The following is a 23,006-nucleotide window of genomic DNA, read 5'->3' as shown; positions in this document are numbered from 1 at the left end:
GGGCGATATTGGAGACGTTTGTTCCAAATAGAATCTATATTATAATTACAGAGTCAGTTAATGAGGTTTCTCCAAAACCTCAATACTCAACTCTCATAAGTTTACTACTCCCTCCGCATTCAATTATCTGCAACATTTGCCATAATTGGGTGCTACCTATTATCTGCAACAAATGTTTTTATTTCTATTTTTAGTAAAATTTATAGTGTAAAAATACATCCTTATTCTTACTTTTTTGTTTTAAATTTGTTTAACTTATCTTAATTATACACAAAGGGGACCACCTTTTCTCTCCTTTTTTCCACTCAAATGTACCATAGTCCCACATGCAAAATTAAGTCACATGCACCACTTTCTCTCTCCTATTTCCCTCATTTTTTCCAACTTAATTAAACACCCTAACTTGTCATTAAACTTCCCTAAAAGTTTTGCCTAGGAGTCCGTAAAAGTTGTCTTTGTTGCAGATAATTGAAACCGGAGGGAGTAATTGGTTGTTGGTGTAGTGGTGATTGAGACTATACTTGGTAGGGAGGACTCGCGTTCGATCCCCCGCAACAACAATTGGGAGGGGAATGGAACCTAACCACCTAAAATTGATCCCCAAATCCGGATTAGTCCAAAGGGTGAACCGTTTGGAACACAAAAAAAAAACTCTCATAAGTTTAGTTTATTTATTTATTTATTTTTATTTTTTTTAATAACCTCCCTTTAATAACTTCCATATTTTTTTTTTAAAAAAAACTTCCGCCTTTCTTATGGAGTATTATTTTTCCTCTCTAATTATACATGTTATATGTATACCGTTTACCGTAAATATTTAGCATTATCAAATTGAACCACACATATTTGAACTTCAAAACGGTCTCAATCGTTGGTGCATCTTCAAAAAACCACCAAACCAGCACTGCACCACGTCTCAACCTCTCCAACAGGGAAACTTTCGAACTACCAGAATCAAAAATTAAAAAAAATAAAGTTTCCCGATTAGTCCAACACTCAATATTCAAAAAAAAAAAAAAAAAAATTCCGGAAGATGAGCAACATGATGAAGCTACCAACTAGTTTACGATGCTCAATTCTCCCATTATCACGCTTCAATTCAAGCACCATTTCCCCCAAACTCCTCCTCCTTCCTTTTCCCAACTCCGTCGCATTCAATTCTTCCTCCGCCGCTCCTTTTCTCTCTCCTCGCCGCACTCTCACCGCCGTTTCAATGGCTTCCTCTTCTCAGGTCAATTTTACTATACATCATCTAGGGTTTCATATATATCTTTTTTATAGTAAATTTGATGATGAATATTTGTGATTTTCAGAAAGTTGCTGCTGGAACTGCTATTGATGATGTTGAAATTCTTCAACGTATTCAATCTCACCAGGTTTTTAATTTTAAATATTCGTTAATTTTGTATACAATTTTTCTATGTAATTTTCATATTTATTACTTGATTGAATGTTTTTTTTTTCTTTTTAAACAAATTTTATTATTGATGATGATTGCAGGAAAAGGCTGCTAGGCTTCCACCAGTGGAAGAAATTCGAACTGTTCTTTCAAATACTACTCGCGGCATGCTTTCTACTTTTTCTAAGGTCTATCTTCTTGTTAGGAAATTCAGTACATTTGATTGTATTTTGTTATTATTTGAATTTTATTGCCTTTAATTATGATGTGATTGAGACATTGAGTTGAACTAATGAGTCTTCATTTAGACTGATCATTTATGACTTGATTTCAATACCTTTTTATTTCTGTATTTGCGAGCATTTCTCGTTCAGTCCATAATGAATTAATAAGTTTATGTTTCTGTTGAATTTCAGCAGTAAAGCTAGTAAGCTTTCGTATTGTTTGCTTAATTTTCCAATGTATTGCGTATTGTGCAGAAATACGATGGTTACCCATCAGGATCAATGGTAGACTTTGCTTGTGATGTTGATGGATCACCAATCTTGGCAGTCAGCAGCTTGGCAGTTCACACACAGGTACGTTTAGTATGGCAGTGTTCGTGCTTGACACTCCCATGGTCTAAATTTTGTTCCGTAGTAATCTCTGGTACTTTTTACTCTGTTAGTAGTAGTTCTAAATTAGGAAAAACTTATCGTTGCAGGGATTAATGACATACATAATATTTGAAAACTACTGATCAAGCATATAGCATTAATATGTATCTGAGATAAAACTCTAAACGGGTTTTACAGAATCTATTTGTAGCGATATTCAAGTTGACTTTGAAACAAGGGAAGAGAATTATCTCATTCAAGACTCAAGATACAGTTGATTGTTTTAACTACCTCACTTGGAAAAATCTTCGAGACTGTACTTGCTATTTATCCGATAAGATAGATTGATAGGTTCTCTGCCAATTTATCCTTAAAAAAACATGTCTCTATCCATTGTTACCCTATGAGGTTCACTTATATTCCAAGCAACACACAAGTATTGAAGAAGTGCATCTATGACATCCTCTGAGTGTTGCTGTTTATGTAACTTTCCAACATTTGTAATATGGACTGCTCAAAAGTGAGGAGAATTAAAACATGTACTAGTTCAAAGTAAGATTCCTTCGATATCCCAAAATCATTTGGTAGTGAGAGAACCAATTCAAGTGAGAGATAACTACGATCATGTGCACACACATATACAAGAAAACTTTTGACACTTTTCCTCACTTGTTAGCTACATATACTCATAAGCAAACTGATTAGGGGATTTTTCCCCACCAATCACCATCTGACAAGTGGACCAATCAGGTTCCGCCATGTGTCCGTCACATGGGCCAATAGGAGCCTGCCACGTGTCAAGCAATGATCCGTCCACTATGGACCAATTACGACACGACACGTGTCCTTCCCATGACACCTGGGATAACCGGTCACCTAGGCCCAACTTCCGAGGGAAGCCCAATCAGCCCAAGGTTAACCTAAACCTAGATTGGCACGTTTCCCGAGGTTATAAATACCTCCCTTAATCCTCATTAAGGGAAATTACACGCAAAAAAGCAGATTACACACATTAAACACTCTCACCTAGAGAGACCCAATCACTTTAATTTCCGCATTAATTACTCCTTAATCAAGTACTAACTTGACCGTCGGAGGCGGATCTCCAACCATCCGGAGCATCCGTTTGTTTTGCAGGTACAGGCGTCCGGTTCCAGTCTCGGAATTGTAATTCTCCCGCAGGACATCAGAAAACCCCGAAACATTTGGCGCCGTCTGTGGGGAGAGTACTTCTGAGATGGCATCCACGTCTGTACCGACTCCTGAAGAGAGGCGTCCCCTAGACGACCCTCAAGTTCAGTCGGACCACGATACTGAGAATGAATTTGAAGTTGAAGCTCACACAGCTTCAGACGAGACCCTAAGGGCCCGACGTACCCGTCATACCGAAAGGAGGGAACGGGAACATCTTCAAACTGGAAGCGAGCCAGCAGGCGCACCGCCTGTTCGGCAGCAGCCGACTGATGGGTCTGCTCCCATCACAAGGAACGAACTCATGACCTTCATGAGGGACTTCAAGGGAGAAATTCAAGAGTTGATCAACAAGAAGCCGCCTGGACAATGAGCAGTCGGCTAAGAAACCCTCCACTTCATTGAAGAAGAAACCAGTTCAAGGGCGAGAGGCGACCCCTCATCCTAAATCTAGGAAGTGGGAGCCACCTGCCCTTGATTTCACAAAATACCGTTTTCCTACTCCAGGAAATAGGAAACCTGTTCGTCATATTCAGGCGGACGGGTCGAGGAAAACATACACAGACGCTCGGCTACTGCTAGAGCAGAAGAAGAGTGACCGATTGTCAGAGTCGGCCTCTACTTCAAACTTCCAAGACAGTCTGCGAAATACCTCGATGAGGCATAATCAGTCGTATCATGAGAGTCAGTCAGGCGGCACCTCCCGTCAGTCCGGCTTTCATAGCGACCAGGCGGTACCAAACTTACCGTTTGTACAGCAACAACAGTATTTTTTACAGCCACCTCCGTTTGGTGGACATGCAGCAAAAAATGTCCAACCTATGGACTGGCAGCTACAGTTGCTTAGACTTGGTGAACAGCCGTCGGCCTTCTCCAAGGAAATTACTGAAGCCGCTCAGCCGGCCAAAGTGAAAAATGTATTAGTAGGCGCCTATGACGGCACTACTAACCCAGAAGACCATCTGATGGCATTCACCAACCTGATATACCTTCAAGGGTTGGATGATCCCACTTGGTGCAAGTGTTTCCCAGCGACTCTCAAAGGAATCGCACAACAATGGTTCGGCAACCTGCCGACTGGTTGTGTAAATAACTTCAAGACGCTTGCTTACTTATTCACCTCCAACTTCGCCATGAACATCCCTGCGAAGAAGACGACCCTTGATTTAGGAACAATTCAGCAGGGCGAGAAGGAGGGGCTTCGTTCTTACATCAGGCGGTTTAACCTGATGAGAATACAGATTCAAGGGTTACCGGATGAAGTAGCCTATACTGACTTTTTCAGAGGTCTCAAAGACGGGTCGACCTTCAAATTTGATTTGGTCCGAAAGAGGGTGGCGACTCTTCAAGAGGCCTTGATTGAAGCGGAAGCCTATATACAGGCGACTGATCTTTGTAGTATGGTAAAACAGGCTGACGGGAAAAGGTCCGACAAGAGAGAAGGACGACAGAAACAGTCGTCAAACAAAGATGAGAAGAGAAAAGAGGTCTGGGCGGCTGATTCCTCTAAACAGCCGGCCCAGAAGAAGAAAAAAGAATTCAAACCATACTCCCCAAAGTATGTGTTTAACAAGGATGGCCAATTTATCCTAAAGGAAATCAAGGGACGGATCTCAATTGAGAAGCCGGTCCCCATGAAGGGTTCTGCAAACAATCGGAACCAAGAAAAATTCTGTGATTATCATGAAGATGTTGGTCATCACACCAATGACTGCATCAGTCTCATGCGGTATTTGGACCGCCTGGCTGAGCAAGGTGATCTTGACACTTATGTCAAGAAATCTACGGGGAACACTTCCTCAAAAAAGCAGTCGACCAAAAAGAATCAACAGGCCGACAGCTCCGATACAGATGATGCAGTCGTCTACACCATTGCAGGCGGCTTCTCAGGAGGCGGCCCCACTATTAGGGGCAACAAAGACAATATCAGACGGTTAGATGTAAATTCCGTTCACCAAGAACGGCCCTCCAAATATTCATTTCCTGAGATTGTCATCACTGAAGAAGATCTAGGAGGGGTAAGAGGGCCGCATGACGACCCTATCGTTATTGAATGTAAAGTGGCCAACCAGAGAGTTGGCCGAATCCTCATAGATACCGGAAGCTCCTCAGATCTCATCAGTAGCAAATGTCTGTCGAAACTAAAATATCAGACTGATTGCATACATCCGGCATCCCACCCTTTAGTAGGGTTTGGAGGAGGAGTCGTCCACCCAGTGGGACGAGTGGATTTACCCATCCGCCTGGGCGAAAAAGGGGAAGGACGACACATGGTAGTCCGGTTCCTGGTAGTAAAACAACTCTCGGCCTACAACATGATTCTGGGACGACCAACCCTGAATAAAGGCTGTTATAATCCCATCTCTTATGTTGCTCAAGTTTGAGAGGGATAATGGAACAGTCGGGTCCCTAAGGGGAGATCAGAAGATGGCCCGAGAGTGCTATCTCTCGGATGTCAAGCCCACTGTTATGGCCACTGGGTCGAGTGGTGGAAAAATAGACCTTGACAATGTCAAGGAGAGTGCGCCTGTTCAAGAAGCAGGCGGCAAAAAGAGAAAGGCATCCCAGACAGGGGCCGCAAGAAAAGACAGAAAATAGCAATCATTGGCAGAGGAGCGGTCGGATGAATTCCGCCCTCAGCCCGGCTGGTGAGCATACGGACCTGATCTTAGATGACTCACGTCCTGACAGAACAATCAAGGTTGGGACGACTGCTCTGAGAGTCTGGGTGACGACTTTCACAAACTATTGAAAGAATACAAGGACATCTTTGCATTCGAAGTCCATGAAATGCCAGGCATTAGTCCTGATCTGGTGGTACATAAACTGGCCGTGGATCCGAAAAAGAAGCCGGTACGGCAGAAGAAGCGGAACCATGGCGAAGAAAGAAGTCAGGCGGCAGCCGCCGAAGTTAAAAAATTACTTGATGCAGGGTTCATTCGGCAATGTTACTTCCCAGACTGGGTTGCAAATGTGGTGCTTGTTAAAAAGCCGAATGGCACCTGGCGAATGTGTGTAGACTACACAGACTTAAACAAGGCGTGCCCCAAAGACAGTTACCCTCTGCCTAAAATTGATAACCTGGTCGACTCAACAGCCGGCCATGCTTTGATGAGCTTTATGGACGCCTACTCTGGTTTCCATCAAATTCCTTTATGGAAGAAAGATCAGGAGAAGACGACCTTCGTCACTGATCAGGGGTTATACTGTTACACGGTCATGCCGTTTGGTCTTAAGAATGCCCCGGCCACTTTCCAGCGAATGATAAACACTGTGTTCTTTGATCAAATTGGGAGGAATGTCGAGGCATATATTGATGATATGATTGTCAAGTCTAAACTTCAGAAAGATCATCTGTCGGACCTCCGAGAAACTTTCGCCACACTCAGGCGGCACCATGTCATGGTCAATCCCAAGAAATGTGTCTTTGGAGTTGAGTCTGAGAAATTTCTCGGATTCCTTATCAATCAGAGAGGAATAGAGGCGAACCCTGAGAAGGTGCAGGCGGTCATTGACATGCAGTCGCCTCGTACCATCCGAGAGGTTCAGAAGTTAACAGGTTGTCTGGCGGCCTTGGGAAGATTTCTAAGCCGATCAGGCGACAAATGCCTATACTTTTTCCAGGCAATTAAGAAAAAGGCAAGGTTTGAATGGGGGCCGGATGCTGAGGCGGCCTTCCAGAAATTGAAAGTTCACTTGCATTCCTTGCCGAGGCTGGTCAGCCCTTTGCCCAAAGAAGTACTCTACATGTACCTGGCCGTCTCTGATCATGCGTTAAGCGCTGTTCTCCTTGCTGAAAGAGACGGCTGTCAGCTCCCGGTCTACTTTGTCAGTCATGTACTGAAAAATGCCGAATTGAGGTATCCCTTGGTGGAGAAATTTGGTCTTGCACTCTTCATGGCTGTTAAAAAATTGAAGCCCTACTTTTTGGCACATGCAGTCGTCGTGTATACAGACCAACCTATCAAGCGGCCACTGACCATCATGGAGTCGTCAGGCCGAATGATCAAATGGGCCATAGAAATTCAGAGCCTCGAAGTTACATTCGAGCCTAGAAAAGCAGTGAAGGGGCAAGCCTTTGCTGACTTTATTGTTGAGATGACTCGTCCTCCGGACTCTCAAGTTACAGACCAAGTCTGGAAGGTATATGTGGACGGAAGCTCTACTTCAAATGGTTGTGGAGCAGGCGTCATATGTCAGTCGCCAGAGGGCGACAGGTACGAGTATGCTCTACGCTTCAGTTTTCAAGCCTCAAACAATGAGGCAGAATATGAAGCTTTACTAGCCGGAATCCGCATGTGCAAGGCAGTAGGGGCAAGAAAAATAGACGCATGTTCCGATTCACAATTGATAGTGAGTCAGTACAATGGCGAATACGAAGCAACCCATCCGGCCATGATCAAGTATTTACAGGCGGTCCGACAAGCAGTCGGCTCCCTTGAGGATTTCCATCTGACCCAAGTGCCGAGATCAGAAAACAACCAGGCGGATGCACTTTCAAAATTAGCATCATCCGCCTCCTGTGATACTCCTCGAACTGTTTTTTGGGAAGTAATGGAGAAGAGAAGCATCGAGGAAGACCCTATTGGAATCCTAGACAGAAGCTCAACCTGGATGGATCCAATCAGGGCATATCTGACAAACGGTACCCTGCCGGATGATCATCAACAGGCGGCAGCACTGAAAAAACGAGCAACCAGTTTTGAAATAATAAAGGGAGAACTTCACAAAAGGGGGTACCTTCAACCCTTCTTAAAGTGTGTTACTCCAGAAAAGGGGCGAGAGATACTGGACGATCTTCACTCTGGTTACTGTGCTTCCCATATAGGCGGTAGGACGCTTGCTCAACGGGCAAGGCGGCAGGGCTACTTTTGGCCTACTTTAGAAGCAGATGCGATGGTGATGGTGAAAAAATGTGACAAGTGCCAAAGGTTTGGCAAACTAATTCACCGTCCGGCTACTGACCTCACTACCATTCATAGCCCACTATCGTTTGCTAAGTGGGGCATGGATATTCTGGGTCCATATACGCCTGCTACAGGCGGAAGGAGGTACATACTTGTTGCCGTCGACTACTTCACTAAATGGGTAGAGGCGGAGGCTGTAAAGGGATTCAAGACGAAGGATGTAATTTCATTCATTTGGAAAAATGTCATCACTCGGTTCGGGGTTCCCATGTCTATGGTTTTTGATAATGGGCCCCAATTTGAGACGTCTGTTCTCAAAAGCTGGTTGGGTGACCAAGGAATTGCACACTACTTTGCATCTGTCGGCCGTCCACAAGCAAACGGCCAGGTAGAAGCCTTTAATAAAATCATCTCAGACGGTCTCAAGAAAAAGATTGAACGAGCAGGCGGCCTATGGGCGGATGAATTACCACATGTTCTCTGGGCCATTAGGACGACTGAAAAAGGGGCGACTGGAGAAACTCCATTCCTCCTTACTTATGGTGCGGAAGCTGTTCTTCCAATAGAACACTACGAGCCGACTCTTCGAGTAATGCTATATGACGAAGAGGCAAACTGGGAAGCCATGCGCCTGGCATTAGACTCACTTCCTGAAAGGAGGGGCAATGCTGTCTTGCGCCATGAAATTTACCGCCTGAGAATGACTAGATCATACAACAAAAAAGTACACAGGCGTCCACTCAAAGTGGGGGACTTTGTACTTAGAAAAATGGAAGCAGTTGGTAGGGCTAATGAGTCTGGCAAACTAACTCCCAACTGGGAAGGACCCTACCGAATCTGTGAAGAGGTCAGGGACGGTACCTACCGTCTGGGAACACCAGACGGACAACCGTTGCCTCGAACTTGGAATGTAGATAATCTTAAGAAATATTTCTTTTGAATGATGTAAATAGTCAAGGGCTACTTAATAAAAGTTTGCATACTTAATATTCAATTTTGTACTAAGAGGGGCACGCCTACTAACAAACAGTCGGCTACTCTCCATGTTTAATTTTTATTCTTACTTAAGAGGGGCAGGCCGCCTAAACATTTACAGTCGGCTACTTTCCATTGAGTATTTTACTCTATCTTCAGAGGGGCATGCCGTTTGTACCTTTACAGTCGGCTACTCTCCATTGAGTATTTTACTCTATCTTCAGAGGGGCATGCCGCCTGTACCTTTACAGTCGGCTACTCTCCATTGAGTATTTTACTCTATCTTCAGAGGGGCATGCCGCCTGTACCTTTACAGTCGGCTACTCTCCATTGAATATTTTACTCTATCACCATAGGGGCATGCCGTCTGGATATATAGTCGGCTACTCTCCATAGAAGAGGGCCGACTGGTTCCAAAGCACACAACCACCCTTATACTTAGCTAAAAATGATCAGGGCCTGGCCGACCCTGTGCCTAAACAGGCGGCTACCCTCCTCTTACTTAGCACCTACGTTCACCAAGAACTAACCAAGGCCACAAGCCGAATGATCAGTCCAGACGCCAAGCCAACTGATCCAATCTTTAAACTAATACGACCTGTCCCAACATCATAGCAGGCGTCCGGCGGCATCCCTCCGGATGAAATTCGTCGCAGAGAGCAGCTCCCTTTTGGGTGGAACATTGCTCTATAAACTAATTACACGGCACCTATACGACTGTCCCCAAGGGCAACCACGTAGCCGTTTTTGAGACAAGGATAACTCTATCACTAACCAAACCAGTGGTAGCAGTTGACATCTGAGTCAGATGACCGCCTGTATTACTTGGGATAAATGCAGGGGGTACCTCTTGAGTTAATAGCCAACAAACATTGGCGAATCTAAAGGATCAGCCGGCCTCCGCCGCCTGGTACCTTTACTACTCAAGCAGGAGTGACAGCGACTAAGTAACACCAAAGTTAACTCATAGTCACTCTCTTAAACTTAGTATGGAGCCTAAAAGGTATGAGTCGTCCGCCTGTTTTTAGCAAACAGGGGCTCTCAACCACTACTCCTGCTAGGTTAACAACCTATGAGTTAAAAGCCAACAAACATTGGCGAATAAAGGGGAACAACCGGTACCAACCGCTTGATACCTCTACTACTCAGTTACTTGGCGACTAGGTAACAATCATGTTTACTTGGTCAAACCACTTTCCTACTTGGTTAATTTTACAAATGACAGGACCGCCTGCCTAAAGGGGATCCAGTCTTTAAAATGGTTCGAATACCGATTGGATAAATGGTCGACTGATCGTCTAGCCTGGAAACAGACAACCAGTCGTCCAGGGGCATAGGCGGCGTGACTAACTATCCGTACCTTTACGCTCGCCAAGGATTTCTCCAAGGTTTCGTATGAGGACATCTTTTGGCGAAGAGGTCTCAGCTCGGCCTTGAGGTTGTTGATGGTCGCCTCCAGCTCGCTATTCCTCTTCTGGGCCGCCTCTAACTGAGCCCGGATAGCGGCGGTAGCCTGCGCCTGATAATAAAGAATATCAATGGTCAGAACTTCATTTTGGGCAATTTGAAACATTGTCTTATCACAGTCAGAGGCGGCCATAGCTTTTGCAGCCTTTACCTCTTTGTTCTTCCGGTCAAGCGGCTTGCGAAGGCCGTTCACTCAGAGCAGGGCCTAAGTACAAAGGGGAACAGGCGTCAGTTTCCAAACAAAAAGAAAACAGGCGTCCTGGAATTCAAATACTCAAAAATATGCTAAGTATATCTCAGCAAGGACCCCTGCAATCCCGTCTAGGTCAAGGGTGCCGACACCCCTGACCGCCTCCCTTTCAGCTGGAGGAACGGCCTTGATCATAGACTTGGCCACCTCGACCAAGTCAGGCTCCTGAGGGCCGGCTGCATCAAGCATAAACAAACGGATTAGACCTAGTAAAGAAGGGAGCAAGTCTAAAATTTACAAGGATAATTTCATACTTCTAGGTAGCTCAGTTGGAGTTTTAGAAGAAGTGGCCGGCTCAGCCGCCACATGTTTCCTGGTTCTACCAGGAGAGCTCGCAACAGTCGTCCTCCGGGCCTTGGGGTCCGGCTGTTGGGAAGAAGAAGCTCTTGGAGCGCTCGTCTAAAAAAGAAGAAAAGTCAGTATATGCATAAACACAACTCCAAAAAGAGGGTGAAAGGTTCGAAGCCCACCAAGGGTGCCCCCTTGTTGGGGGAGTCGGTTGAAGACTGTTGCATGATGGAGGCCCGCAACATGGCCGCCGCAGTCTTGGAGGCGGTAATTTTTCTCATGGCGTCCGCTGCAAAAGCAAATAGCAAAGTTAATAAAAGTCATAACAAGAAATGCATGGAACAACAGAGTATTCGACAGGCCGGCTACCTCTTGAGCACCGACTGCTGAGGCCACAGGCGGCCAAAAAATACTCGTCGAAGAGCCATTTGAAGCTCGGGACGCAGTGCAGGGGTACTTGCTCTCGTACCCCTGAAGTAGAGTTCACCTTCGACTCTACTTTGAAGAGTCCTTTATCTAGGATCTCTTTCTTAGCCTTGGGGGGAACAGGCGGCATGCTGCGGCCGCCTGCAAGAAGGGGCGGATTCCTGTTCCACCTGTTGAAGCGCTTGTTCAGCTCTGTGTCTGAACTCTCAATGATGAGGAAGGTGCTCCGCCAGTCCTTTCATTTGTTTGCTTTATCTCTCGTCATGAGGTAGCCCCTGTGGCTCGTCAATTGATACCAGCCGGTACCGCCTGCCTTAGGGGTCCGGCTGAGGTAGTTCATGTGGGCGAAAGCCTCGAAGCTCGGCTCCACCCCGTGCAGTTCGCACCCGGCCACATAGCCGAGTACGTTGACCCAGGAGTTCGGGGCTAACTGCCATAACCCCAACTCATACCCATCCAAGATCCGCTGAACAGCCGGATGTAGTGGGAAGCGCAGCCCAGCCTTGATGGCCGCCTCGTAGCAGCCAAAGCAGGCGCCATCATAACTGGTGCCAGCCGGCCAGACGACTGTGTCTTCTGGATCCGGCACGAACACTAAAAAGCCGGGGCCCATTGTGTGGTTTGCGATAAAGCTCTCCACTTTCTCTTGCATGGCCGTGATCCGGCCCCGAGGTACCGTGCAGTAGTAGGGGGTATTTTGCTCTCGGTGAGAGGCGGATGGCTCCGCCCAATCGTCCCCCTTCTCAACTGCGTGAGAAAGCCTCGCCTCTTGTAGACGACTGTTTTTCTCTTCTGTGTCCAGAAGAGCTAGACTCGGAATCGTCCTCTGACGAGTCCGAAGAGGACGACTCTTCCTCTCTCCCGGAGGGGCCCGCCTCCTCTCCTTTAAAAGGAGCAGGAGAGAATGTAGAATTGTCAACGGTAAAATGGGAAGGGGTCACTTTGACTCCTCCCTCAGAGCTGCCGGCTTTCAAGCCGCTTTGTTTCACTTCCACATCTGGCGCCTGGTCAGATGTTTCACTAATCGGCACCCTGTGGGAGGAGCCGTCTGAGTTTGAGATCCTGACAGTCTTTTTTGTTCTGGCCATCATGTTCTGCATAGACACAGATACAGTCGGACTTTGTATAAAGGGCAAAGATGGGTCCAGAAAAGGGCAGGCGGCACTCCTAGTCCTAGATTCAGCCGTCCCCGGTGACCGGCTGATCACTAACCTAGGTCGTGTCGTGTGCTTCCGTGGTGCCATTTCAAAAAAGAATAAAGTAAAGAGAAAATTAAGAGTAAGAGAACCGACGGTTACCTGAACGAGTGACGATTGATGAAGTTCTGAAAATCCTTTGCAGTCGGCTTGTCAGAGCAGGCGGTAGGCAGAAAGGGTCCAAAATGTCAGAGCAAGTTCAGGGGTCCGAATTTTCGCTCACAAAGTATTCAAGTGTGAAAATGACCGAAGTCAACACTCCTTTATATAGGCGAAGTGAGAAGGCGAAGGGTCACTTCCAGAATTCAAAATTTTGGCGGGAGAATCTCTCGGCCTCTCGCCGAGTGACACATGTAGCAGGCCGTCGCCTGTTACAGGGCGATACCTGTCACAGGTAACACGTGACCAGTCACGTGCCACCTGTGAGGGGCAAATGATTAGGGGATTTTTCCCCACCAATCACCATCTGACAAGTGGACCAATCAGGTTCCGCCATGTGTCCGTCACATGGGCCAATAGGAGCCTGCCACGTGTCAAGCAATGATCCGTCCACTATGGACCAATTACGACACGACACGTGTCCTTCCCATGACACCTGGGATAACCGGTCACCTAGGCCCAACTTCCGAGGGAAGCCCAATCAGCCCAAGGTTAACCTAAACCTAGATTGGCACGTTTCCCGAGGTTATAAATACCTCCCTTAATCCTCATTAAGGGAGATTACACGCAAAAAAGCAGATTACACACATTAAACACTCTCACCTAGAGAGACCCAATCACTTTAATTTCCGCATTAATTACTCCTTAATCAAGTACTAACTTGACCGTCGGAGGCGGATCTCCAATCATCCGGAGCATCCGTTTGTTTTGCAGGTACAGGCGTCCGGTTCCAGTCTCGGAATTGTAACTCTCCCGCAGGACATCAGAAAACCCCGAAACACAAACCATATTGTTACACGCTCAAACTACATTAAAAGGTCTATATCAACTTTTGACAATGGGAGTTGTAATCTTCCAAGCTTGCTAAGGTGGTTATCGTGAACAATACACGTGAGCAGTCTGAGCACACTTATCCCAATTCTCAACAGCTATATTATGCAGTAGTAGTTCCTTTGGAATGTTCTCATCAATGATACTTTCTGTTGTATGAAACTGTGAATGCTCTGATGAGATAATCTTGAAAGCTGAAAGCGATAAATTTTCAGTGGTGACCACACTGCTTAAGGGTTTTTATCTTTTGTTAAGATATTATTATACCTTTTGTGTTTGTGTTATTCTCTCAAAGCAAGTTTAAATTCATGTAATCTGGAATTTATGAGTCTACTACCCAAAATTTTACCTTTATGTAAATCCTTAGTTTGGGCGATTAATCTTTCAGCACAACATGAACATAGAAAATTTGAAGAACTCTTTTTTAATAGCACCCCTTGTATGTGGTTGATTGACACAATAACGAGGAAAATGAGAATTTGGCAGTTCCAATGTAGCCAGCCATAGCCTTGTTTAGGAATGTGGAGGGACAGTTTGGCATTTTTCTTGTTCCTCCATTTTATTGGGGATTATAAATTTCCTTGATTCGATGCTGTGATTGCTAAGCTGGCATATGGAGTGTTCTATTTTGTGGAGCTGTTACCGCTGGACCTTTCAGCCCTTGGCAACTTGATAAGTTCAATCCAAAGTTGCTTTTGATATACAATCTTCTCACTAAGTGTCATCCTTTTATTCATTTGTTCATTTCTTGTTGTGCTTGCTTCAAGATGATTTGTCTCCTGACATAAAATATTGTAGACAAGTCTACAATGTCTTCATTTGTTTATATTATTCTTCAATTAATCTCCTGATGATGAGTGGTTATGAGCATCAATTGAAAAGCTGGCATCCAATCTTTTTTTCACTCTCAAACATAAACCTCTTTCTGGTATCTTGGATGTCCCTTTTATAATCTCACTTCTGGATTTGCAGGACTTGTTAGCCAATCCACAGTGCTCACTGCTTGTAGCAAAAGATCCAGAAGACAGGACTGATTTAGTTATAACTCTCCATGGTGATGCAGTTTCTGTAAGGTTCCTCATTCTTTCTTATGTTCAGGTTTTTCTATTTACAAAGCCTACTCTCTGAATGTAGCTCATGTCAGAGAATTTTATTTTAGGTCAATGAACAAGATAGAGAAGCTGTTCGAAGTGCTTATTTGGCTAAACATCCCAATGCTTTTTGGGTATGTCCAATATACCTTTTGGGTGAAATGGCTTTTCATGGGTACTTTGTCTTCGTTGTGACATTGTCTATTAATGAACTAAAACTCTAACCTTTCGGGTGTGAAGGTTGACTTTGGTGACTTTCAATTTATGAAGATCCAACCAAAAGTGGTGCGGTACGTATCTGGGGTGGCAACCGCCTTATTGGGATCTGGAGGTTTGATTAATTCCTCTGTTTGACTCTCTAGTCTTTCATTTGTGAGAAGCTTGTAATTTAAAGTTCAAGTGGAGCCAATATGTGCAAATTTTGCTGCTTTTTGTTGACTCTGAGGTGGTGATTCAGATACTTGCTTCCCTCATCCCTCACCCTTGTCCACTCTTCCATCTGATAAGACGTTTGACGTATTTTGTTTCAAGATGTTAGTGGATTAGCATGGCCTTGAGTGGTGCTGGGGTTCATTGACTAGCAGTTGCCTTTGCATAGTTTATTATATGTTTTTGTTATTTTTGTTCTTTACATACCGTCATTTGCTATCTATTTCTTCTCTTATATTTTGGGGATGGCCTTCTCATTCTCAGCCAATTTTTTATTTTTTAGAAATTAAATACTTTGTGCATTTGATTGTGTGGCCTTTGAGTTATTTTGGATTGTAGTTCCGTGTTGCTTTTGGACTTCGTAGGACTATTTTTAATTTAATGTTATCGTCCAACTTGATCTCATCTTCTTGACAGAGTTCAGCAGGGAGGAATACAGTGCAGCAAAGGCAGATCCAATATCTCAGTTCTCCAAGCCAATAGCGGTATTTCCATGACAAGGTGGCTGTTATTACTTCTGTAATAATTCATTGTGATTTTTTATTTGATAACTCTTGTTCTTGTCAGTCACATATGAATAAGGATCATGAAGAAGATACAAAGCTGATTGTAAAGCACTCTACTACCATGCCGGTAATTTGATACACCATTATTGTTCTAACATACATGCATGCACACTTTTCAGCCATGCACACACAAATAGAGCAAAATTTGCCCTCTGAACAAGTGAAGTCAGTTTCTTTTCAAGCTTTCTGGTGCATGTGCCTTGGAAGCTCTGTTTATGCTACAACTTATACGAGAATGAGTGTTTAAGCCATTGAATGTTAAAGCTTCCAAAATTTTTAAAAAACCACCAATGTAGTTTTCCAACCCAACAGCTGAAGCACTTTTCCTTGTTTGAGATAAAGACTGCATGATTCCATTACTAGGTGCCACATTGAACATATAGATTGATGTATCTATGCTTGGGAATGAAGAGATAAGGAAGGGGGTGTTAAAGAGAGAGAGAGTCTGCTACCAACCAGTAATTCTGAACTAAGTTTCTATATTTTTGCAGGTGGATTCTGCTTATATGCTGGATGTAGACCATCTAGGTTTCAATGTCAAGGTAACTCAGTGTTCAGCTTGTTTGCTGTCTTATATTATGGCAGTTTGCATTTAGTGGCTTGCTATACAAAATATGTGATTTATGTGTTATATCTAGGGATCGGAATTGTCTTGTTTATTGCATTTATATAATTATGTATAGTGAGTCATTTTAATGAAAATTTGGCAAATACTCCATATTAGGGGTCTGATCTTTTGTGGTGGTGAATTAAACTGCTGCTGTAAAGGAACCTAAAGGGGTTGATTTTAGCTTTTTGGTGCTTTCCACTAATTCAAGTTTGAAAAATTGATACTTCACTGAAAGATAGAGCGCAGCTAACAGTTATTTGTCTATCTTTTCAGGTTAGCTATATGAAGAAAACTTACAAGCTTCGAATTCCATTTCCTAGACCAGCAGCTGATAGAAAGTAAGTCACTGAATGATCTTTAAATATTTCCTCTTCCAGGTATTGTCATTGTTAGGAGAATATGGTTTTATCTGAAAACATATTCATGTTTAATAATGAATTACACTGGATATATATTTAAATCTAGGAAGGAAAGTAATTGTAAAGAAGAAAGTGGCTCCATTTGCTAGTTAAAATTGTCAAAACTTTAAACTGCTGGAGGAAATATTTGCTCAATGTTTATTTATTTTTAAAATTGTACTTCTAAACCTCCAATAATCCTGAGAAGGTATTTGATTTTAGCACCTGTTCATTCCAGTGATTGGAAATTCCCTTCATCTGTCGTGATTGTGAACAACTCAATGAACCAGGCAGAAACTAAACCTCTCTTTTGTTTTGTCAGGGATGTGAAGACACTTATAGTTGAAATGCTTCAAGCGGCGAAGTCAAGCTATTAAAACTTGTGTCTCTCAAGAGAAAATGTAAGTGATTTCAAAGTTTTGAAATTATATCAGTCCCCAAAATTGTTTGACAGGATCCGTAATTCCTTTTATCTAGTTGATATCTCATTCTTCTTATTGCATATTCAATCAAACAGATCTTTGCTTGTGCATTAATGTTTTATTTTATGCTAGTTAATTTCAGCTGGACACCAACTGGGTTTCGCTTTTATATTTCCATGCGGTCTTTAAGTTAGTGGTAGCAAAATAATCAATTAATCAAAGAATCTCTCAATGATGACGTTTGTATATATATATATATATATATATATATATATATATATATATATATATATATATATATATATGTATGTAACACAACCTACGTGTTCCAACTGATCTCCGGGCTTGGATCATGCAGTATGGAGAGAACCAAGCTGGGGTCAACCCCCTGGTACAATTAACATCACCTCTAAAACCAGGGGAATTGTAGAGCTTGTCACTACTATATAAGATCAAAGAGGGCAATTAAAATCGCCCTCTTTGATACAAATATCGCCCTTAAAAGCTTAAAGGGCGACTTTGAAATCGCCCTCAAGCTCGTTCTTTTAGTATAGTTGTATTAGTTTCAAAGGGCAACGACATATTTTCGCCTTCTTTGTTAAAGATCAACAAAGGCAATAAATATCACCCTCTTTGATCAGAATCTAAGAGGGCAAAATTTTCGCCCTCTTTGATTGAATCTAGCAGGATAAGTTATTTTTGCCCTCTGTAAACAACTCAAACAAGTCAGTTTATTTCGCCCTCCTTGCTCAAAATTCGCCCTGTTTGTTCAAATTTTAAAGGTCGAAAATAGAAATTGTTCTCTTTGTCCATCTTTTAGTTTTTTTTAAAAAAATTAAATCTAGGAGGGATTACATTAAGAAAAAAAGGGGTTAACAGTTAGAAGGCATAATTTTTAGCTTTGTCATTATTAATAGTTTAATAAAAAAGTGTTAACTTCTAAGTATAATATAACTAAGCCTGAGTACTAAAATTTCAAATTATATGTACAAGCTGCATAGCTACAAAAATATGCAATTAAAATAGGCCTGTGGGTTGTTCCTTTTGGTCTTCATGTGGCTACCATTCCACATATTTTGCTGTGACAAAATAGGTCATTGCTACCAGCTACCATTCCAGCAAGTACCTGTAAGTATGCTTGACAGCAACAACATAAAATGAACAGAGATAGTTTGTAAATTAATGAAACCACATATATAACTTATGCAATATGAATATTAGCTAAATCATAACACCTGTTTTTGCCATGAACAGAGGGATACTAAAAGCAATGGGTACAGGTTTGGATTTTATGAGGGACTAGACCAAAAACATATTTATCATGGGACACAAGGGAAGGATCCAAACACATAAAGAGTATAAAAATATCTGATTCAGTAGGAACAAAGTCATGCAGAACATTATACAAATCATTTAAAACAAGATGTTCTTTAAATCTGACTGACAGAAGGCAATTAAACCAAAAACCGAAGTCAACATTCAACAACATACACTTAATTCAACATCATACACGCTAATCCTAAGAACCAAGCATATTTTATTCAGCACACATGCATTCTAAAGTGCCTGAATCTTGCAAGAATTAAGCATTGCAGTTAGAAAAATTACATTTATCAAGCATCAATGCCAATCTCTACATGACTAACCGAGGTTAAGTTCTTGTTTCTTCTTACCCTCTAGCAATTCAGCACGCATGATGTTTTCATTTTGCAGTTGTTCTACATTATGCTCTAGCTCATCCCTTCCTATCTTTCCATCCTTGGCCAACAAGGGGTGTCCTTTGCCTAAACCTCGGGCATAACTAAAACACTGTCCAAGAACCTTCACATAAGCTTCTTCAAGAGTAAGATTATCGACCCTCTTTTCTCCAATTTCTTTCTCATGTAACTGCCTAAATTCATTGAACTTCACCTCAATCTCATCGTCAAACTTCCCATTTTTATACCTATAAGAAACTCATAATTTTGCAATAAAGGAAAACAAAGTGTGCATGCATGGTACAAGTACTCATTTACCTTTCTTACTTGTCCTATAGATGCAAATACATTGGATCATCATTAGCTAGTGATGATTCAGTTACATTTGAACTAGAAGCATTAATTTCAGTAACCTCATTCTAATCATCACGCTGACTTACAGTCTTTGCCTCAAGTTCCTAGAAAAATGCTTACATACACTTATTATTTGGAATTTTTTCTTCACAAACACACTCATGCTACTATCCAGACGGTAGTAAGCTGCATGAACCTTTGATAAATTATTAAGTTCTATATGAAGCTCGCCTAGTCATAAATTATGTGATCTATTGATTTCGCGCCACATGGTGACTTGATCGTCATTGCAAAAGCAGTTGCCCGATTCTTCTCACTCCTCTCCAAAAGGTTACAAAATAGCATATTAGATCAGTAAAGGGGAAGAAATGTCAACTGCAAAATTTTGATTACAAGAGCATTCCCATTACTTGCCTCTGTTTAGGAGAGCTCTAATAATTATAAACAAGTCACTTCGGTCAATTTTATTATAAGTGGACAAGCACGCTCTGCCTTTTTGAATTTACAACCGAAGCACATTTTCAAATCACACTATCTTTCCACTATAAATACTCCTTAGATTGTGGTGATGGAAATGTGCTCACTATTAATATTAAAAATGCCGAATTCATCTTGAATTCGGATTAGTTTGATGGGGTTGTCGGTATTCTCGAAAGTATAGCCCCTGATTTGGCTAGCTTGAGGCTTACTCCTTATAATGCTTTAGATATTTGGCAACAATGTCCACTTACGTCAAGTAGACATTGAGGTCTACTACTGTTTGAAACGAACCCCGGAAGGTATGAATATTCTTCATATTTGTATTGTTCCATATCCATTGTTGAAAGTACCAATGGAAGCTCCAATTGGTGCACGAATGTACTTGGGAGACTTAGGTTGGACACATTAAATAGTTGCCGCGTTAATGAACCAATTAGCTAAAGAACAAAAGCTAATTAATAAACATGAACCGGCCATTATACCAGTAATGTTCATAGCTGCTCCTTTCCAAGATAGAATAAGGAGGTCCACTTTAATTGTTTTGGAGTTGCACGACTAGTTCCAAACAGTCACTCCTCCAACGGTACAAGACTTGTAACTTACGGTGCGTATAGTTATCGTGAACTTAGGTAAGAGAACCTAATGAAAACACCGAGGATGGAGGTTGATTATTAGCTCTCAACTTTAATTGTAAGCATCGAATTTGTTAATCAGGGATATAAATATATGTAAAAATTATCCTAGACTAGACCTAGACATTATTCTCACGGTAAATAAAAGCTCATTTCTCATAATGTGGTGGCTATTTAACGTGTTTGTTCCAAGTGCATTTCATGCATCAATTGGAGCTCCCATTGATACTTTCGGCAATGGTTCTTACATGATACGAATATGAAGAATATTCATTCCTTCCGAGTTTCATTTCTAACAATAGTAGACCTCAATATCTACTTGACGTTAGTGCCTAATATCTAAAACATTATAAGGAGTAAGCCTCAAGTTAGCCAAATCAGGGACTAAACTTTCGAGAATACCGACAACCCCATCATGTTGATCCGAATCTAAGCTGGATTCAGCATTTTCAGTAGTAATAGTGAGCACATTTTTTCACCACAATCAAAGAAGTACTTATAGTGGAAAGAAAGTGTGATTTGAAAAAATTCATAGAGTTGGAGCGCACTTGCCCACCTACAATAAAAATTGACCAATGGAAGTGACTTGTTTATATATTGGAGCTCTCCTAAACATAGGGTAAGTATTGGGAATGCTCATGTAATCAAAATTGTGCAATTGACATTTTTTTCCCCTGTACTAATCTAATATGCTATTTTTTAACATTTAGGAAAAAAATTAAGGAGAATCGGACAAATGCTCTTGCAAAGAAGATCAAGTCAGCATGTGGTGCAAAATCAAATAATCGCATAATTTATGAATTGGAGAGCTTCATTTAGTACTTAGTAGTAATTTATCAAAGGTTCATGCAACTTAATACCCTCTTGTCAGTAGCATGTGTGTGTTTGTGGAGAAAAAAAAATCCAACTAATAAGTGTATGTATGTATTTTCTAGGAACTTTAGGCAAAGATTGAAAGTCGGCATGAAGATGAGAATGGGGTCATTGACATTAATGGCTCTAGTTCAAATATGACTTGATCATCGCTAGCTAATGATGATCCAATGTATTAGAAGCTGTGGGACAAGTCAAAGAGGTAAATGAGTATTTGTTCTGTTATAACAAGGCGACATTAATTTCACTCTCTATGATATGTAACTAGTATTTAGCCCGCGTGATGTGTTTATTTTTGGCTAATATATGTTGTTTATTTACACGAGTATTTGTTCTTTAAATAAAGTCGACTTTGACTGCACCCTTAAATTCAACACCGCTATCGTTTCTCGAAAATTATATAGATCTTGACTGTTATAATTTTTTAAAATTACTTTGAGATAAATTGTTATAGATTTAGGGTGAGAAAGAGGAATAGTAGAGAGAGGGAAGATAGAGAAAGAGTAAAAAGTGAGAGAGGGAAGATAAACTATTAAAAAATAATACAAAGTATAATGAAGTTAGAAGAGCCAAAAGGAGAAATTGTTATATACACCTGGGTGTACTGTCCACCAATGGGTATTTTGTTCTTTTTTTGATGATTGTTTTTCATTTTACATCAAATGAAGAGCAAAACTAACTTTTGGTTAGTTGAGTGTGCGGTACACCCGGGTGTATATAACAAATTCAAAACTAAGAGACTAATGAAAATAGATCATTGTATTTTTGAAGTGATTGGAAGCATAAAAAAAAGAGTTTTTATAATATTTTTTTTTCAAAATATTTACACTTTAGTTGGCCTTTAAAGTTTCAGTATTAGAATAGAAGTATAGATTATTAAGGCAATGTAGTTGCGCCCTACTTGATAATTTAAACAAGCCTTGTTGATTAAAACTCGCCTCTTTGCTCTGCTTTCTTGTAGTGTAGACATGCCAATTGCTGAATGCAAGTGCTCCTTGTTCTCAATCTCTGATACACCAAGTTCTTATTTTCAATGTGCAAAGATGAGCCCAAACTTAAGGTTATAATAGGCTTGGCTTGGAAAAACTCTGAGCTTGGGCTCAAGGCTAACCTAACCCCAAGAGCTTGAGCTCAGTTTGTTCACCAAAATCATTTAGTTCATTCATCATTTTTCCCCCTTGCATGTGTCAGATCTCCTGAGTCCTGAAGATTTTCCCATATATCGTTATAATCACTCTTTCTCTAACTATAAAATGCCTGGTAAACCGTGAAAAATGAAAGTTACCACGAAGTACTTTTAGTTAGTAATGTGATAACGTTGTAAGACTATCATATTTCATTATTTTGGGTTATTTATTTTCTGTTATACCTTTGCCAATCGTGTTTATCTTGTTTTGTAGATATACATAACAGGTGGTGACAGAAATATTGCTTCAAATTGGAGGTGAACATAAATATAGAAGGGGGCCAAGGGGCAATACAAAAACAATGGAGCAGATTATTTGCAACCTTTGCGTTGTATAGTGAAAGAATACTTGCAGCTATAGATTATCCAATCTTGGTTACCATTATTGTAAATTATGTGTGAACTGAACATGTGAACATTTTAGCAATTAAAGTAGTATTAGGCTTGTCGTTGAAACTACACACTAAAGTAATTCTCTTTTTAGAGAGCAATTAAAAGAGTTTTTTCTTTTTATTTTTTTTTCTTTTTAATTGCTGAAAACGCCTTTTGACATACAAACCCGTCCAAAAGAAAGAAATACTTG

The 23,006-nt window shown here is 41.6% G+C and overlaps 1 protein-coding gene across 5 annotated transcripts; it reads left to right on the top strand.

Moving 5' to 3' along the window:
* The first annotated feature begins 502 nt into the window (after nt 1-502).
* Nucleotides 503-22,936, top strand: LOC110707522. 5 transcript variants are annotated; one of them, XR_002508545.1, is made up of 15 exons: nt 503-1,231; nt 1,314-1,376; nt 1,501-1,587; nt 1,879-1,977; nt 14,658-14,753; nt 14,845-14,910; nt 15,017-15,107; nt 15,623-15,690; nt 15,773-15,838; nt 16,263-16,313; nt 16,655-16,719; nt 17,102-17,180; nt 21,075-21,206; nt 21,300-21,439; nt 22,638-22,936. XR_002508545.1 is itself a non-coding variant. In XM_021885542.1 (13 exons), the coding sequence occupies exons 1-12, from the start codon at nt 1,034-1,036 to the stop codon at nt 17,154-17,156; spliced, it is 1,005 nt and encodes a 334-aa protein (XP_021741234.1). In that variant the 5' UTR covers nt 503-1,033; the 3' UTR covers nt 17,157-17,180; nt 18,915-21,058. The 5 variants fall into 5 exon arrangements, 3 of the variants coding, with proteins under 3 accessions (XP_021741234.1, XP_021741235.1, XP_021741233.1); XR_002508546.1 differs by lacking the exon at nt 21,075-21,206; XM_021885542.1 differs by lacking the exons at nt 21,075-21,206; nt 21,300-21,439; nt 22,638-22,936 and adding an exon at nt 18,915-21,058.
* The last annotated feature ends 70 nt before the right edge of the window (nt 22,937-23,006 follow it).

This window comes from Chenopodium quinoa, unplaced genomic scaffold (genome assembly GCF_001683475.1).
Source record: "Chenopodium quinoa cultivar QQ74 unplaced genomic scaffold, ASM168347v1, whole genome shotgun sequence".
Taxonomy (NCBI): Eukaryota; Viridiplantae; Streptophyta; class Magnoliopsida; order Caryophyllales; family Amaranthaceae; genus Chenopodium; species Chenopodium quinoa.
Note: the sequence above shows the minus strand (reverse complement) of the source record. Positions and strands in the feature narration are given on the sequence as shown.

Bases quoted from the DNA above. Each gene is read 5' to 3' on its own strand.
- LOC110707522 (XM_021885541.1), top strand. From the start codon at position 1,034: ATGAGCAACATGATGAAGCTACCAACTAGTTTACGATGCTCAATTCTC. The intron at 15,108-15,622 runs GTTTGATTAATT...TCTTCTTGACAG, and splicing joins CGCCTTATTGGGATCTGGAG to AGTTCAGCAGGGAGGAATAC. The intron at 16,314-16,654 runs GTAACTCAGTGT...CTATCTTTTCAG, and splicing joins ATCTAGGTTTCAATGTCAAG to GTTAGCTATATGAAGAAAAC.